Here is a 17,857-nt window from a genome sequence, read left to right as displayed (position 1 = left end):
GCTCTTCTTAGCCTACTATGTTATAGCTGAATCATTTTAGGGGGCAGGGAAGTTGACAGTCAGTCTACTCTCCCCCGGATAAAAAGTGACATGTCCCCATACTCCATGGTCTTTTTGGACTGTGTATCCGTATAAAATGTTGAATCCAGTCTGCTATCGCTGGCTTCGGTCTCGCCACAGTGTGGAAGCAGGCGCGATCCCCCAGGTCTTTGATTTAAAAAAAGAAAAAAAGCGACTGGCTGACGAGGGCCCCACGTCAACACGCAGTTTGGAAGCTCATAGCTTGGCTAGAGCAGTTAGCAACCAGATACACAGTCGGCGCTCCATCAAACCTTACATGCCTGACATCTGTGAATGAAGCGAACGAAGGGGAAACAGCTGTATGTAGGCTATGTTAGCGACCTGAAACGGCAACATCTGACTGTGGACACGTAGGAGAGAGTCTTTGCCTACATACATTGTGTTGTCATTTTCTGTCTGCTGTTTTGTGGATAACAAAAGCGCATTCGATTCGAACGGAGTCATTGGAACAGACGAGTGAACGAGAATTGAACCGCAGTGGATGTCTTGCTCTTTCTGTGTTCACATCGTAATACAACTGTAGCGGAGTAATCGCATGGAGATGGAGTAAAATTGAGGTCATCTGGAATTGCGGCTGAGAGATGAGGAATTTGTTTTGTCCGCTCTGATCTAATAGGAGGGAGAGAAGAACTGCTGGATACAACCCCGATATGAACGTGGCTTTCTCGCTCTGCTTGAGGTAGCTGCTAAAGCCAATGAAAGACGCGGTCTTGAGAACGCATACGGTCGCTTTGGAATGTAGATATGCGCGTTTATTCTTGCACATTTAACAAAAAAACGAATGTGATCTAATACTAGTAACTCGGACTATCGTTACATATTTTTGTTGTTGTTGAATTACTCAAGTATCAACCAGCCGATCTACGGGAGAATGGCCATGATACAAAAGGTAATGCATTTACCAATCATGTTGTTGATGTAGCTGGAAAGTGCATGCATATTGACACACAGGCTAATGACATCCAGGTATACTAGCTTGATTCTTGGCTGTTTCACTACGAAATAGCTTTTTAGCTAACTTCTACGGCTCGCGAAAGCGCGTGCTGTGGAAAACCTACCGTATCGGCGTTGTGTTGCGTCGGCTGGGTTTGCTTAACATGCCTGGCATTGGACACTTGCAATTACTGCTAGTTTGTTGTAACAACGCTAACTATTTATCTGCATCGTGCGCTCTGTCTGGAAGTCATTTTATGCGCGAGACTATCCATATTCAGCGCGAGCGTAAAGTAACCAGGACTACCTTGCTTCGTTTTCATGTTCCTCACGAGCTTTTTTACTTGACTAAGTTAGCTAGCTAGTTGTCCAAGTTGACGATAAATAACATAAATATTTCGCTGTACACTCGCTTTGGTACAGACCCCTTGACAGTCGATAGATGTGTCTGTTCGTTGTAGAATTCATTATAGCTACGGCAAGACAGCACTGTAGAAGTGTAGCTAGCGAACTATTCCACCATGGTTAGCCAGTTATGCTAGCTAGCTATAAAGACGAGTGGGAAGGGAAAGGCCACAGAGCGTACTCTTCAATAAAGGTAAATGAATAACGTAACATTTATGATCGGAAGAAAATATAATACAAAATCGAGTCACCGTTATCAGATACTATTGACAGCGTCAATGTTTTTCGGTATAAAATAAATAATATTATCTTGCTCACGGTATCGATTCGACCCACGAAGTTAATGAGATCATTCATTCTCAGATTGGCGACCCGTCAATGTCATTCATGTGTGTCTTGTTTAACCAGGTTCAAATGTTTTTTTCTTTGTAATTACATTTCAGTCACTTCGGATTTATCTTCATTTTGGGATTTCTAAGAAAATCTCTCTCAGTTAATAAATTATCTGCGCATGGTCAGGAATCTGGTAAACGAGATTATACATTACCAGTGGAAATTACTCGTGGAAAAATATTAATAGTACAATTATGGGGAATGACTTTTTTTGGTGCTTTAATTAATATTCAGACATGTCCATACATTTCTGAACTAGAGTAATGGAATGGGTAGCGAGCTAATTCGTTTTTAGATGCCACACTGTTTTGCGTCCCAAATTGCACACTTCCATATCAGTGGTTCTCAAACCACTCATCGGGGACACTTCTTCCTTCCACAATGGAAAAGTTTAAACTGAATCCTTGGGACATCTCAACTCTGACGCTACTCCTAAAAGGTTAATGCATGGCTCTCCAACCCTGTTCCTGGAGCGCACCAACCCTAATCTAGCGCACCTGATTCTAATACTTAGCTGGTTGATAAACTGAAGCGGGTTAGTTACAACTGGTGTTGAAACGAAAACCTACAGGAGGTTTAGGGTAGGGATGTCCCAAGGATCCCGGATAGCACTAACCTTTTCATAATTTTTTGTAGCTCTGAACTAGCTCACCTGATTCACCTATTCAAGGGATTGATGATTTGTTGAATCAGGTGTGCTAGTTCTGGAATAGATCAAATACATGGAACGGCTAGGGTTCTCCTGAGGAGAGGTTTGATAACCACTGCCATATAGTAAACTATATGTAGGGAATAGCTCTGGTCAAAAGTAGTGTACTATGTAGGGAATAGAGTGCAATTTGGGATGTGCAAAACCAAGTCTCCTGTTCTGCAGCTGCGGTAGTGCATGCCAAACCAAGCTACTCTCTGAATTGTTTTACGCTGTAACCCTGAGGTCAAGCAGAGTCAGGGTTGAGGTTTACAGTTACTTTAAATTTGGATATGCAATTAAACCAAACTTCTCTGCCTCATTCCTTCACTCTCCCTCTGTTCTCTTTTAGTGAATCTGGACCTGGCTTTGGAGGCAGTGGAGTTACTGGTGTGAGTGAGATTTCTCCCTCCCCCACCATCACTACAGAGACACGCCAGAGGCTGTCCACTGTCCAGGCCCAAGCAGTCAGCCTGAGCCTGCTAGTACAGACTATCTGGCCTCCTCTTCTTGTGGTCCCTTATGCTCAATGAAGGCTATCTCTGGGTCGCTACAGGATGGATGGTGTGGATTTGACGGTCCTTGTGTGTCATCATCAGCGCTTGCTCCTCTGTGACTGTTTCCTGTTCTTTTCCATTTATAAAAGAACGCCCCCTCTTCTGGGCCCAACCACCCCTGAGCGCTGTAAAAGTTATAGTAACTGTTGTTGTTAAGTGACACTTACAGAGGAGGTTAAGTTAACTCTCCCCCCATCCAAACTCCACAGAGGGTTTTCTCCAGAGGTTTTATTTTATATACCCATGTTATATATTTCCCCCCTCTCAGGAGTTTGTTTGGAAGACACACAGGTGTTCGGTTCTTCACAACAAAAGTTTTGGTTTATTGTTGGTTGAGGTTTACAGTTACTTTTTCTCAAGTTTTGGTTCTTCCTTGTAATTTATTTATACTTTATATTTTGGAGTTTTTTTTGTTGCTCATTGCTCACTCACGCCCTGGAATAAAAAAAACAAGATGTCGGAAACAGACAAGTTCCTTGCCCCTTTCCCTCCGCCGCCCAAGAATGTGAATGGTTCCAGCTCGGACACGTACCTTGGTGAGAATTTGGGAACCGACGGTGTCCGCCGACGCCGCCACACCATGGACCGCGACCCCAAACAGGCCGAGCATCGCTTCTTCCGGCGCAGCGTCATCTGTGACTCGAACGCCACCGCATTAGACCTCCCCAGCAAGGCCGTCATCCTCACCTCCCCGCCTGACTGTGAGCCCCCCAGCCTGGGCTGGCTCTCCCTGGCTGTCCCCTCTGTGGTGGTACCTGAGCCGTGTCTGGCGGTGGCCGAGGTGGAGGCAGATGAGGAAGGAGGGGATGGGCCTTGTAGTGCGGTATTAGGGCCCAGTGTTGGTGGTGGTACTAGAGTGGATGGTATGGTAGTGCAGATAAAGCCAAGCACGGCAGTATTGGATGTTTGCGGCGGAGAGAAAGTAAAGAAGCTGTTGTCGTTAGCCGCCGCAGAGGCTCCTGGAATCGAGGAGGTGGTGCCCAGTAAAGCGGGGGAGCCCGCGGAGGAGGAGAGCGGTAGTGTTACAGAGGAGATGCGAGAGGAGAAGGAGAAGGGGGCCGCTAAGGCCCTATTAGAGGAGCAGAAGAGGGAAGCAGAGAAGAAGGTTCAGGACGACATAGAGGAAGTAGAGACCAAGGCCATAGGGACCTCGCTGGATGGACGCTTCCTAAAGTTTGACATCGAGATTGGACGCGGATCCTTCAAGACGGTCTACAAGGGCCTGGATACGGAGACTACAGTGGAGGTGGCGTGGTGCGAACTGCAGGTAAGACACAACCCAATCATTTACTATCCTTCTCTACTTCCTTACTCACTGCTCTGAGTAACATGTTAAGCAATGTTTTATTATACTCTCTCAATTCTTCCTCTGCTGCCTATTGTAGTGGCAAACTAAAGTACCTAAATAGATTGGCGTACACAAAATATCCCAGGTATGAAGATACAGATAAGGTGCAGAAGGAAGGATGTAGCTTGCTATACCTCGTCTGATAAAGATCACACAGGGTTGGTAGATGGATGATGTCAGAGCAGCGCTGAGGTAAAGATGATGCCCAGCAAGGGTGCAACTTGCGGGTGCCGATGCAACAGCCCAGACAGACAGAATGGCACACAGGATGTTGTTGCTAGTTTCTACATTCTTAATCTGTACAAGAAGTTGTTTTTGTGGTCATGATTCCCATAGTGCTTAATGAGGGGGGCTCACGTGGTGGAAGGAGCAGTTGGTTGCTTGGCTCTGTGATACGGTCACTGATAACTAAATCCCTCCACGAAGGAGCCTCAGTTTGGTGTCAGGTAAGCAGGGGCGGAGGTTCGTTTTAAAATAACACCTTGGGGCTAAACAGCTGTAACTCAGGGGGTATGTCTCTAATGGCACCCTATACCCTGTATAATCGACCACTTTGACCAGAGCCTCAGGGGCACAGTAAAGGGAAAAGGGCACCATTTGGAATGCATTACAGGGGGTCCGTGTTAACCATGTTGTTAATGAAACTCAGTAGGTTCTCATTTAGAGAGCGTGGTCGGGTCACTCACTGCAATAAAGCTGTTTTCCTCCTGTGTAGAAGTCACAAGATGCTGTTTCTCCCTCTCTGCTGAAATTCACTTATTCTGCCGCCTTTTCTTTCAAAGAGATGTTTGTGAGTTGTGACTGAGCCCTCGTCCCAGCTCTGTGGACTAGATGGTTCTTCCAACTGTTGTTGTCACTATGACTTATGCTACAATTTGTTAGTCATACAGTCAGTTGGGCTCAGATACTAGAAAACTGTCCAATCACAGTCCACCCTATAATCCACAACCATGGAATTGAATCACATCACTCAGTCGCCTGGTTGCAGCTGATTGCATGTGGACGTGACAATGCCCCTTCAAGCATCATCCAGGCAGCTCATCCAATAGTGAATTCTTAATGTCTATAAAGAGCTCCTGGTCTGTAGATTAAGGTTATGTAAATGTGTGTATCCACTCTAACCACAGGTAGCATAATGTACATTGCATGTAGGGTTAAGACCTCTATTGGCCCTGCTGGCTGGGTAATCCTATGGATGGATGACTGTTTGTCAGACAGTTTTGTAAGACAGACTATGCACTTCTACTGACATGGGATGAAGTAGTGGGAGTGGGGTTACACACACCACACACTCTCACACGCTGCCTGGGTGGGCGTGGCGTCATGAGAGCATCCAATTGGTCGATGACTGTTTGTGACGTGTGTGTGAAGAGTTGTGGGGGGGTGGTGGTGGGCATCCCTCAATAGCTGATCCAAAGCAGTCCCATCCCAGAGGGAATGAAAGAAGGATGGAGGGAATGAAAGAAAGGAGGGAGGGGTAGTGGGGTCGTAGGTCATGAGTAGGCGCAGCCAGGGGTTGGTGACAATGTTTGCTTTTGACAAAGAGAGGGAGCAGAATGAAAAGGGGAAGTGGACACACACACACACACACACACACACACACACACACACACACACACACACACACACACACACACACACACACACACACACACAGAGGAGTGCCTGGCCTTGTATGCTGCAGTGGCCCTCTGTCCTTTTGTAGGCCAGGGCTGAGAGTTGGTTGTTGGGAGTTGGGAACTCTAGAAGGAAACCACATTTTAATTGGTCAATGTTTTCTGGGCTTGAGGGACAGTGGGGGAAAATGAGGAAGAATAATCTAGTATGCGTTCCAAATGGCTCCCTATTTATTGCACTACTGTTGACGAAGTCGGCAAGGCCCATAGGGCTCTGGTCAGAAGTAGTGCACTCTATAGGGAATAGGGTGCCATTTGGGATGTTGCCATTGTCGGCGGTCGTGTTTTAGAAGGAATTTCAAGGTTTTTGAGCACCAAGCCAGGCTAAGTAGAGGGGGAGGGACCGAGCACCTCTGAGTGTTATTCTAATGCCATTCATGCTGGACTTGAGAGACAGAATTTCTGTGGTCTGTTTCTCAATGTAGATTGTCTGTTTGAGGCCAGAATTTTTTAAAATCTATTAATAGTTTTTAAAAAATTGGGGGGGGGGGGGGGGGGGCAAGTTAGTCTTGTCCCATTGCTGCAACTCCCGTACGGACTCGGGTCAAGAGAGCCATGCCTCCTCCGAAACATGACCCCGCCAAGCCGCACTGCTTCTTGACACACAGCTCACTTACCCCAGAAACCAGCCTCACCAATGTGTCGGAGGAAACACTGTACTACTGGCGACCGATGTCAGCGTGCATGAGCCGGCCGCCACAAGGAGTCGCTAGAGCACGATGGGACAAGGCCATCCCATCTGGCCAAACATCCACCTAACCCGGATGACTCTGGGCCAATTGTGCGCCGCCGGCTGCGACACAACCCGGGATCGAACCCGAATCTGCAGTGACGCCTCAAACACTGCAATGCAGTGCCTTAAACCGCTGTTCCACTCGGCAGGTCCGTGTTTGGGGCCAGATTTAACCTAGCGTTACTTTGAAATGTCTTTCTCTTACCTTTAGGTTTTTGTATGACTTTCTATGCTGATAATTTTTTTAAGTGATAGAATCTTAAAGAGCCAATGAACACGCCGATTGATACGTGTGTTTTTCTGTTGCTCATTAGAAAAACTAGATTTCAGTCTTCGAGGTGTGTCTCCTGACCGATTTCCACTTTTTGTTAATGGTGTTTGTCCCTCATGAGACACTGTAGGAAGCCTATTTCACTTCCTCAACGTCCCGAGAAATCTGTAATACATTTTTACATTTTGGCCGAGGATTTTTCAGATGCACAGTTTTTCATCCATCAAAGGTGTTTGATGCAGTGTTTCTCAAGTAAAAAAAAAAAATAGTGCTACGTGTTATCTTCTGTAAACAGTCAGAGCTGCTGGGCAGGTCTGTCTCACTGTCTATGCTATTTGGTAGAGGGCAACCTCCGCAGCTGTTCACCCTATGTTAGTGGGCAAGTGGACACCTCAACCTTCATTTACCCGGTGTGACGCGCAGATGTTCCAAACTCCGTTTTAGACCAGACTGACTTCATCCTATTTACACTTTGTAGTAAATTTGGACACTAGAATAACTGTTTTTGACTCATATCGATTCCACATAGGCTGTTTTCAAAGGGATTTGTTGCTTTTTAAAGGCAGTCACTCTTTTTAATTACTTAGCCTACCCCGCTTTATACTTGACTGATATTTGCAATTTAAATCCTTCGTCGCCGCGGGGACACTTCTTTATTTCATCTTCCTTGTATGGAATTAGGGCACAGGGATATGACTGTGAGCTATGAGACTGCAGTCAGCTAAGCTTTGTGGAACGTTAAGTTATTTATGAGAAGTTCTGGAGATAAGCTAAACTCTGTTTTGTTTCTTTTGTGGGAAGTGAGGGAGAAAGAGAGACTAAGAGGGGGTTTGACTTCAGTACTGCAGCATCACTTGGTCTCCTTCGCAAACTCTCAAACTTAGCGGGATGGTTGACGGGTTCTGAAATTACATCATAATGGTTTGTTTACATTCCTGTTAGTAGTGAGCATTTCTCCTTTGCCTTGATAATCCATCCACCTGACAGTTGTGGCATATCAAGAAGCTGATGAAACAGCATGATCATTACACAGGTGAACTTATGCTGGGGACAATAAAAGGCCACTCTAAAATGTGAAGTTTTGTCACACAAGACAATGCCATAGATGACTCGAGTTTTGAGGGAGTGTGCAATTGACATGCAGACTGAAGGAATGTCCACCAGAGCTGTTGCCAGAGAATTTAATGTTAATTTCTCTACCATAAGCCGCCTCCAACTTCGTTTTAGAGAATTTGGTAGTATGTCCCACCGGCCTCACAATCATAGACCACTTGTATGGCGTCGTGTGGGCGAGCGGTTTGCTTATGTCAATGTTGTGAACAGACGTTGGGGTTATGGTATGGGCAGGCATAAGCTACAGACCCTGAACACAATTACATTTTATTGATGACAATTTCAATGTACAAAAATACAGCAACGAGTTCCTGAGGCCTATTGTGAGGCCATTTTTTTTAAGGTATCTGTTAGTGATGCACCGATATGATACACCTGTAAAAAACGATACCGATATTTACAATTTTAGTGGCCTTTTAAGCATTCTAGTACAGTTAAATAGTTAACACACACACACATGAACGCAGCGGTCTAAGGCACTACTGTCCCTGGTTTGAATCCAGGCTGTATCACATCCAGCCCATAGGGAGTCCCATAGGGCGGCGCACAATTGGCCCAGCATCGTCCGGGTTTGGCCGAGGTAGGCCATCACTGTAAATAAGAATTTGTTCTTAACTGACTTGCCTAGTTAAATAAAGGTTACACACACACCACACTGACCAAAAAGTAATTTTGTTGGCATTTACGTCTGTACCCATTACTCGTAAAACATAATCACAACCTATTTATTTCACTTGCTGTGCTGTTTGGTTGTTCAGTCGTTTCATTCTCAACCTGGATTTCTATGGAACGCCGTTTGGCTGTTTGCGTGTCAAAAAAGATGCACGTCGAATATCACTATTTGACCAATCAGGACCTGAATATAACTGCACGTCACATAATAATTTAACGCGTTCATACATTTTTTTACGTAATTATTACACATTGATTACACTCACACTTATTTCATGTCACAACGATTCATTGATACGTATGCTATGATGCTGGTGAAGTTGTCTCGCGCACCTACAGTGCTGGTCATAAAAAAACACATCAAAATGACAATCTGTTTCAGTAGCTATAGTTAGCTAGCTAACTATATAGCTAGGTGTCATTATCTAAAATAACCCTAATTTATAAGGCAGTTCTTATTTGATTGATGGTGGTCGGACCCATCTATGTGAAGCTAGCCACAATAAGGATTAGCCACAATAGTGGACTTTGTGGTTTGCCTTCAAAATACAAATACTATTTGTATTAATTTGCGTCACTGTCAATGAAATACTTTTATTTTGAAGGCAAACCTCAAATTGCACTATTGTGGCTAATCCTTAGTGTGGCTAGCTTCACAACACATACATAACCCAGTCCGGTCAAGCCTCACTAGTCAGATGAAGCTAACTGGCTGTTTATAATGTTAGCTTTGGACAACAGGGTTAAGTAGCTGGCTAGCTATTTATTTTCATGAACTGAAGTTCAATTTGAATAGGCGAACAACAAATGGCAACCTAGCTAATACTTACTCACAAGGATTCTGAAATCATTGCTAAGAATAATGAAAATAACTGCAGTTTCTACTGGTCATGGTGTTCAGGCTGGTTGTATTGGTGCTAGCTAGGTACCAAGCTAAAGCTAGCTACCCCAGAAGTTGCAGTCGGACAAATGATGCCTTATTACCAACGCGGTATTGTAAACACATTGTTCGTGGCCGGTGTTTGCTTGTTTGCAGACTTTCTTGTACAGCTTTGACAGAGCTACTGTATATTTTTTGACACGCAAAGACCCAAACGGTGTTCCATAGTATGTCGTGAAGCTAATAGCAGTGACGCTATTACTGTGTAACTCCTGTAGGGCAACATTTGAAAAATAGTGCACTTGGTAGTGTGTACCGGTGCTCGACCAGTCGGCGAAAGCCAACATCACCCACGACAGAGAACGGTTGATTGTCAAGGGCAATGAATTCCTTTATCTTGGCTTTAATGGATTTTGCCTTTGAGTTGTCTCGCTGAAATTGTCTTACTCTTTCAAATGACTGCTGGACTTGTTGACTGCTCCCCACAGCAGACAGTGGGCTAGGTTGGGAATGCTGTGTTGCACGTGTAGCGCAACATTTTACGTGGCATCATGTACCTACGTTATATAGGTATGCACGTCAGCTTTGACATCGGTTTTGCACATCGCTGTTAAACTAGACATCGGCCGATACCAATGTTGGCATTTTTAGCTAATATCGTCCGATTCCGATATGTTCCCCGATATATCGTGCATCCCTAGTATCTTTGACCATCTGTATTCCCAGTTGTGAAATCCATAGGTTAGGGCTCAGGACCTCGGTCTGGGGTGAAGGTTCACCTTCCAAGAGGACAACGACCCTAAGCACACAGCCATGACAACGCAGGAGTGGCTTCGGGACAAGTCTCTGAATGTCCTTTAGTGGCCCAGGCAGAGCCGGGACTTGAACCTGATCGAACATCTCTGGAGAGACCTGAAAATAGCTGTGCAGCAACGCTCCCCATCTAACCTGACATAGCTTGAGAGGATCTGCAGAGAAGAGTGGGAGAAACTCCCCAAATTCAGGTGTGCCAAGCTTGTAGCGTCATACCCAAGAAGACTCGAGGCTGTAATCGCTGCCAAAGGTGCTTCAACAAAGTACTTAGTAAAGGGTCTGAATACAGGTAAATGTGATATTTCATTAAAAAAAAAAAGAATTCTGCAAGCATTTCTAAAAACCTGTTTGTTTTGTCATTATGGGGTATTGTGCATAGATTGAGGGGGGGATCTATTGAATCCATTTTAGATTGAGACTGTAACGTACCAAAATGTGGAAAAAGTCAAGGGGTCTGAATACTTTCTGAATGCACTGTTGTATATGCTCTGAGTACTCGCTCTTGTAGCTCTTTTCTTTCAGTGCTTTCTCTCACTTTCACCATGTATCGCATGAGTCTCATTCATATATATATATATATATATATATATATATATATATCTATATATATATATATATATATCTATCTATCTATCGCTCATGTCTCATTCTCGCTTTGGTTTTCCTTTCACAGGAATTATAATGTTGCAAGTAGGCAGAGAAGAGATTGCTGCTAGCTAAAACAGGGCCACTAAAGATTATTCTCTGGGCTTTTTATTCTTTTTGTGCTTTCTCTCGCTTTCACGTCATGAGTCTCATCGCTCTTTCTTTTACCTCATCTCTCTCTCTCTCGTGTCCTAAGATGTCAGAGAGAGGACAAGACAGTGGAAACAAAGCAGTGTTATTGTAACTCAGTGGAGGAGACCTGTAAACTCTCATTTTAGGAGACACGTTCTTCATTCTGCTTTCGCAGAGTGAAAGAAACAGAACCTGACTCAGTTTGCGCAACACCCCATTCCTCTAGCCATCCGTCTCTCTTTTCTCTCTCCCCCTCTCTCCCCCTCGCTGACGTGTTTCCTGTGGTTCCTGTCGGGTCTGTGTGACCTTGTGTTGTAGCGGAGAGTAGACAGCAGAGTTTTGCTGCCCAAACAGCAACCTATTCCCTATATAGTGCACTACTTTTCACCACGTAGACCCAGAGTGCTGCTCTAATGGCCCTTAAACTGGTTGTCATGTAGACTCTTCACTTACACTTGGCTCTCCTTCCTTCTTCCATTATGCTACAGGTCCAGGACCTGCACCAAGGAAAGTCTAGGCCTACACACACACACACACACACACACACACACACACACACACACACACACACACACACACACACACACACACACACACACACGTTTTTTGGGGGGAGAAAACTGCTATAATGAATGTAGAAGATGGAAATTGACACGGTTATTCTATATTACAACACAGTAATGGACTAAGAGGTCATACTGGAGGTCTTTCTCTCCCTCTCTCTCTGCTCTGACGTAATCCTTCAGTCGGCCCTGAGCTCTGGGGCTTATCACAGAGATGTTAGTAATCAGAGTAAAGGAATTTGTGAGGGAGGTGACTCTGCCTTGTCTGCCCTGCAGCTAAGAGAGACACACACACACACTGAGATCTCAGAGGCAATGGCTAAGTGAGCAGGGGAGAGAGCGAGAGCTTGCGTCCCAAATTACACACTATTCCCTATTTAGGCTGGTGCACTGGCTCAAAAGTAGTGCACTATGTAGGGAGTTCTGGGACACAGCCATCGTGTCGTCATCAGTGAATAATGCAGAGGATGTGAACAGGGAGGAGATGAGTGCCAAATGGCAACCTATTCTCTTTATAGTGCACTACTTTTAACCAGAGCCCTGATCAAAGGTAGTGCACTATAAAGGGAATAGGGTGCCATTTTTGACAGCCAGAGAGAGAGGAGGAAGAAACCCAATCGCATGGATCTGAGCCACAGCCATTTCCCTTCTCTTCCCTTGATTCATTGTTGAAGTACTTTGTGTGTGTTGGGTCAGAGGAAGACAGAGCAGAGGCGAAGGGGCTGCTCTTCCTTCATTTACAATCTCTGTCCTCCTTCCTTGTGGTGTGTGTATCTTGAGTGTGTGCGTTTACAGGTTTTGAGTGTGAGCTATAGGAACATAAGTCTGTAATGGAAATCTACTGAGTGTGTTTGCCTTGTCTCTGAAAGATATGATTGACAGTTATATATTTTTTAAATTCTTTCTCATTCGCTCTCTCTTCTGCTTTGCATTTTATCACTCAGCTAGTACATTTGTCTGTCTGGTTTTGTCTTTGGGCTCTGTGTCTGCTGGAAGCATTTGTCTCTCTCTTACCTCCCCCTCTCTGTATCAGAGCCTTGTGGGTGGGATAAGGTTTTTGAGTGGCGCAGTGTGGTGTAGAGGATTTGCGTGGTTTAAGTTGCCGCAGCAGTCAGACTAGGCTACACTAGAGTGACAGTGGGGTTGTTCTGTAACAGGGCCGTGAACAAGGCTGGGGGAATTGGGGACAAGTGAAGCCCCTGTGTGACAGTGGGGTTGTTCTGTAACAGGGCCGTGAACAAGGCTGGGGGAATTGGGGACAAGTGAAGCCCCTGTGTGACAGTGGGGTTGTTCTGTAACAGGGCCGTGAACAAGGCTGGGGGAATTGGGGACAAGTGAAGCCCCTGCATCAGACATGCTGTATGATTTACCTCTGAAGAAGCATGACCCAGCTGAGCTTTCTTGCTCGCTCTCTCTCTGTCTGTGTGTGTGTGTGTGTGTGTGTGTGTGTGTGTGTGTGTGTGTGTGTGTGTGTGTGTGTCGCTCTCTCTGTGTCTGTGTGTGTGTGTGTGTGTGTGTCTCTGTGTGTGTGTGTCTCTGTGTGTGTGTGTCTCTGTGTGTGTGTGTGTGTGTGTGCGTCTCTGTGTGTGTGTGTGTGTGTGTGTGTGTCTCTCTCTCTGTGTCTCTCTTTCCATCTCGCTGTCTTCCTCTCATTTTTAGTTTTTCTGTCTTTCTCGTTTTCGTCAGAGACTCATGTCTGTTCTCAGATCTTAAGCTAACTGTCTGCTCTTTATTTTTACAGCCTGTCTCTCCTCAGTAGCACAGAGCGCTAGGCTAAATGCTAAAAGTCCCAACTGCAGTAGACTAAAAGCTAGATACCCAACAGCAATAGGCTAAATGCTAGGCTAATAGCCTGGCCTGCTCTGAAAGAAAGGGATACCTAGTCAGTTGATACCTAGTCAGTTGCGCAACTGAATGCATTCAACCAAAATGTGTCTTCTGCATGTAACCCAACCCCTCTGAATCAGAGACGTGCGAGGGGCTGCTTTAATCGCCATCGGCACCCGGGGAGCAGTTGTTGTTGGGGGTTAACTGCCTTGTTCAAAGGCAGAACGGCATCTTGCTGGTTCGGGGATTTGAACCAGTGACCGTTCGGTTACTGACCCAACGCTCTTAACGGCTAGGCTACCTAGAGCACTGACTTTGTGATCTCCTGAAGGTTTCAATGCCTGTCTTTTAAAGGGAGCGAAAGAAGGGGAGAGAGATGGTGGCATGCCAAGGCTTGTTCTTTCTCTCCGCTCCTCCTGAGATGGGGATCTAAACTATGTGAAGATGTTTGCTGTAATTCCCCAGATATCCTCAGGGCCAACCAAGACTGAGTTTATGAAGAAAACATTTTTGTCTCTTCCCTTGGGAAGGCAGTGAACTGCTCACGTTTTCACTGCTCACCCCTACACCTTCTGCCTGCTCACCCCTACACCTCCTGCCTGCTCACCCCTACACCTCCTGCCTGCTCACCCCTACACCTCCTGCCTGCTCACCCACTTCCACCTCTGTTTTACCTCCCATTATAAGCAATGCAAGTGACTCGTCATACTTCTGTGTTAACGCCCTTGGTCTTTTGAATGGACTCGATGATTAAATCATCAAATTCATGAAAATGTGGTTACATCAGATATAAAATACTATATTTGTGTGTTTGGATGAATTTACTTCTGCCAGAAGCTTTTCAGTTTTAGCGCTGAAGACCATATTTCGCCAGGTTTTTCCCTATTGAATACCAGCCTACAGAAGATCAAAAATGACGAGGCTACTAGCATAGCGTATTGGCTCCATTACTAACCTCTTCTCTCTGGCCCGTGATCAATTTCTGTCATGCTGATTGTCTCTAAATCATTTTCTGGAAAGAGTTTTTTTTTAAAGCCCATGCTGTTTGTGGAACGACAGACACAAAGACAGTCTGGAGTGAGGGCCCGGCCGAAGTGTGTTTCGGATTTAGAAAATTGAGGGGTTGTTTTTTATGAGCCAGTTAAACAATAGTGACATTGTCAAGATATTTAAACTAATCAGTTCACATTCTTAACTACAAAACCCCATATTGACAGATGGCTGCAAGTATAAAATCAGTGGAGTTGGATTCCTATTTTGTATTCCCTTGAGTGAGTCTCCAATGAACTTTCCCTCCAACTCCCCTGCACCTCCTCTTTCCTGGCCAACTCCCCTGCACCTCCTCTTTCCTGGCCAACTCCCCTGCACCTCCTCTTTCCTGGCCAACTCCCCTGCACCTCCTCTTTCCTGGCCAACTCCCCTGCACCTCCTCTTTCCTGGCCAACTCCCCTGCACCTCCTCTTTCCTGGCCAACTCCCCTGCACCTCCTCTTTCCTGGCCAACTCCCCTGCACCTCCTCTTTCCTGGCCAACTCCCCTGCACCTCCTCTTTCCTGGCCAACTCCCCTGCACCTCCTCTTTCCTGGCCAACTCCCCTGCACCTCCTCTTTCCTGGCCAACTCGCCTGCACCTCCTCTTTCCCGGCCAACTCTCCCTGCACCTCCTCTTTCCCGGCCAACTCTGCAGAAAACAGGCTTGCTGCAATGCGATCTACAGTAGGAACATATGTCTATTCACTAACAATGCGTTACGATGACACAAGTTGGCCTACTTGTGACTTACATATCATGTCCTTAAAGAACTGGTGCTGTGGTTTTGACTTTCAATGGCACTACCCTGCCACAATGAATCCAGAGCGAGAACAAACCTATTGATCAACAGGCCTTATGTGAGCCTCGGTGGCTAAAACTGGGATAAACTAGACTGCTTGTGCACTTCACTGCATCAGCGTAAGCTGAGCTGCACTGCAGTGACTGTGCTGCCTGCTGCGCTGTAATTGTGTTTGTGTGAGAGAGACAGTCTGTTGTGGTTGATGATGGGTTCTCTGTTGTCCACTGCTCCCTGGTTGGTTGGTTTTCTGTTTGCTCTCGCATTCCCTGGATTCTTGTGGCAGGACGTCAGTCATTTGTAAGAGCGGGCAGCTCACTGGACAAAAAAACTGGTTAGGGAGGGGTGTGTGTGACCCACCTCTCCTCTCCTTTCTACACCGTCCCCACTCCATTGTTCCCTTTCAGAATAACCCAAACCAAGCAGAAAGACCCAATCATGAGCATTGTATCCATCTGTCTTGATGCATAGAATTTAGTCAAGCCCTCCATTATGGCTCCTGAGTGGCGCAGTGGTCTAAGGCACTGCATCTCAGTGCAAGAGGCATCACTACAGTCCCTGGTCCGAATCCAGGCTGTATCACATCCGGCCGTGTTTGGGAGTCCCATAGGGGGGCGCACAATTGGCCCAGCGTCGTCCGGGTTTGGCCGGGGTAGGCCGTCATTGTAAATAAGAATTTGTTCATTAACTGACTTACCTAGTTAAATAAAACGTGTATTATCCTTCCTTCAGCCATCCTCTCTAGCCGAGCTCTGCTGTGTCGGGCTCTGCTGTGTCGGGCTGACGTGTGAGCTGTGGCTGTGTGGAGAATTGGGCCTCATCTGCTAACCAACATATTATACCAGTTTCTAAAATTGGAGAGTTCATATTCGTATTTAAAAAAAAAAAATTCAAGTCTAAATCTGTGGTCTAAAAACAAACACATTTTCTCATTTACCGTAAAGGAGGAAGAGCTCATGGTGTCTGTGATCAGAAGGGGAGAGAGAGGCCTACGTTGCAGACTGAGAAGAGAACTGCTGACTCACTGAAGCTTTGGGCTTATTTGACCGTTTTGATTTTAATTTGGTCGTTTTCGCTTCGCCTTCTACAATGCCCCCAGGCTCTGAGAGGCCTTAAGACACTGTGGAGGAACAGGGTCACTCTTCTGTCTTACTTTCTTTTCCCGTCTCTTTCTCTGCCCCTCCAATCTTATCCTTCTCTCTTTATCTGCCCCCTCCCATCTTCTCCTCTCTCCCTCTGCCCCCTCCCATCTTCTCCTCTCTCCCTCTGCCCCCTCCCATCTTCTCCTCTCTCTCTCTGCCCCGTCTCTCTCTTCTCCCTCTCTGCCCACCCTTATTCACCCCTCTCAATTCAAATGGCTTTATTGGTATGGGAAACGTGTTTACATTGCCAAAGCAAGTGAAATAGATAATAAACAAAAGTGAAATAAAAAATGTACAGTAAACATTACACTCACAAAAATGTCAAAATAGAAGTTTCAAATGTCATAGTATGACTATGTTCAGTGTTGTAACAATGTGCAAATAGTAAAGTACAATAGGGGAAATAAATAGACTCTCTCTCTTGCTCCCTCTCCTTCCCTATCAGAGATTGATGGAGGCAAAAGGCTCCACAGTTCTCCACGTGCATGCAGCAGGGCTAAACCATATCACATGGTGTCTGTTGAAAGTGGAGCAAGCTGGGATAGGATGTAGAGGTCTTGGCCTATAGAAGAGGGCTAGACCTGAGCTTTGATCACAGCAATATGAATGGAGTGGTTCCCAAGCAAGAAAACGCAGGAATGTGATGAATGTGACTGCTGCTGTTATAACTGTACTACTATATTGTATGATTTGTCCTAACCCAAGTCAGGCTATCCATTATTCAACTGCTCCACTTGGAAAAACCACTGAACTTGAAGGAATGTCGATTTTTACAGTAGCTTTTGGGTCAAATGTCACGTTTGGTGCGCCTTTCCGCAAACACTATTGGGCTGGAATTCTTACTCTGTCTTTTACTTCTCCTGGAGCGTAGGCCATGAGGAAAAAGGCTGTGAGGGTTGAGGGAAGGTGTTTAACTCTCCAACTCTGAGGCTGCTGTGCTGTCACAGACTATTACATCACATGAAGGTCTGTGTTCACCCCCTACCGCAAGGGGAAAGTAGGGCACCCTGCTTTCTGAAAACAACCTTTTGCAGCCCCAGAAATTGAGTGTGATAATAAAGCAATATAAACGGCCATTTTAAACTCTCAGGGCTTTGCCAGAGGAGTAGTGCCTGTCTTAAGGGTATACGGCTGCTGGCCAGTAACAGATTGGTGTGTT

General features: G+C 45.7%; 1 protein-coding gene across 16 annotated transcripts in view; it reads left to right on the top strand.

Moving 5' to 3' along the window:
- Window positions 1-306: 306 nt before the first annotated feature.
- The window catches only part of LOC106595753 (serine/threonine-protein kinase WNK1), a 173,364-nt gene continuing 155,813 nt past the window's right edge, over window positions 307-17,857 (top strand). For 12 of the 16 annotated variants that reach the window (XM_082964199.1, XM_082964198.1, XM_082964193.1 and 9 more), the window contains exons 1-2: window positions 307-970; window positions 2,853-4,324. In XM_082964199.1, the coding sequence (XP_082820325.1) occupies window positions 3,512-4,324 (813 nt within the window). In that variant the 5' untranslated portion in view covers window positions 307-970; window positions 2,853-3,511. Of the gene's footprint in view, window positions 971-1,077; window positions 1,613-2,852; window positions 4,325-17,857 lie in introns of those variants that run through there. The other 4 variants (XM_082964197.1, XM_082964196.1, XM_082964186.1 and 1 more) reach the window with 3 other exon arrangements.

Source organism: Salmo salar, chromosome 17 (assembly GCF_965601325.2).
Source record: "Salmo salar chromosome 17, fSalSal1, whole genome shotgun sequence".
Lineage (NCBI taxonomy): Eukaryota > Metazoa > Chordata > Actinopteri > Salmoniformes > Salmonidae > Salmo > Salmo salar.
The sequence above is the reverse complement of the archived record's forward strand: the minus strand, read 5'-3'. Positions and strand labels throughout refer to the sequence as shown.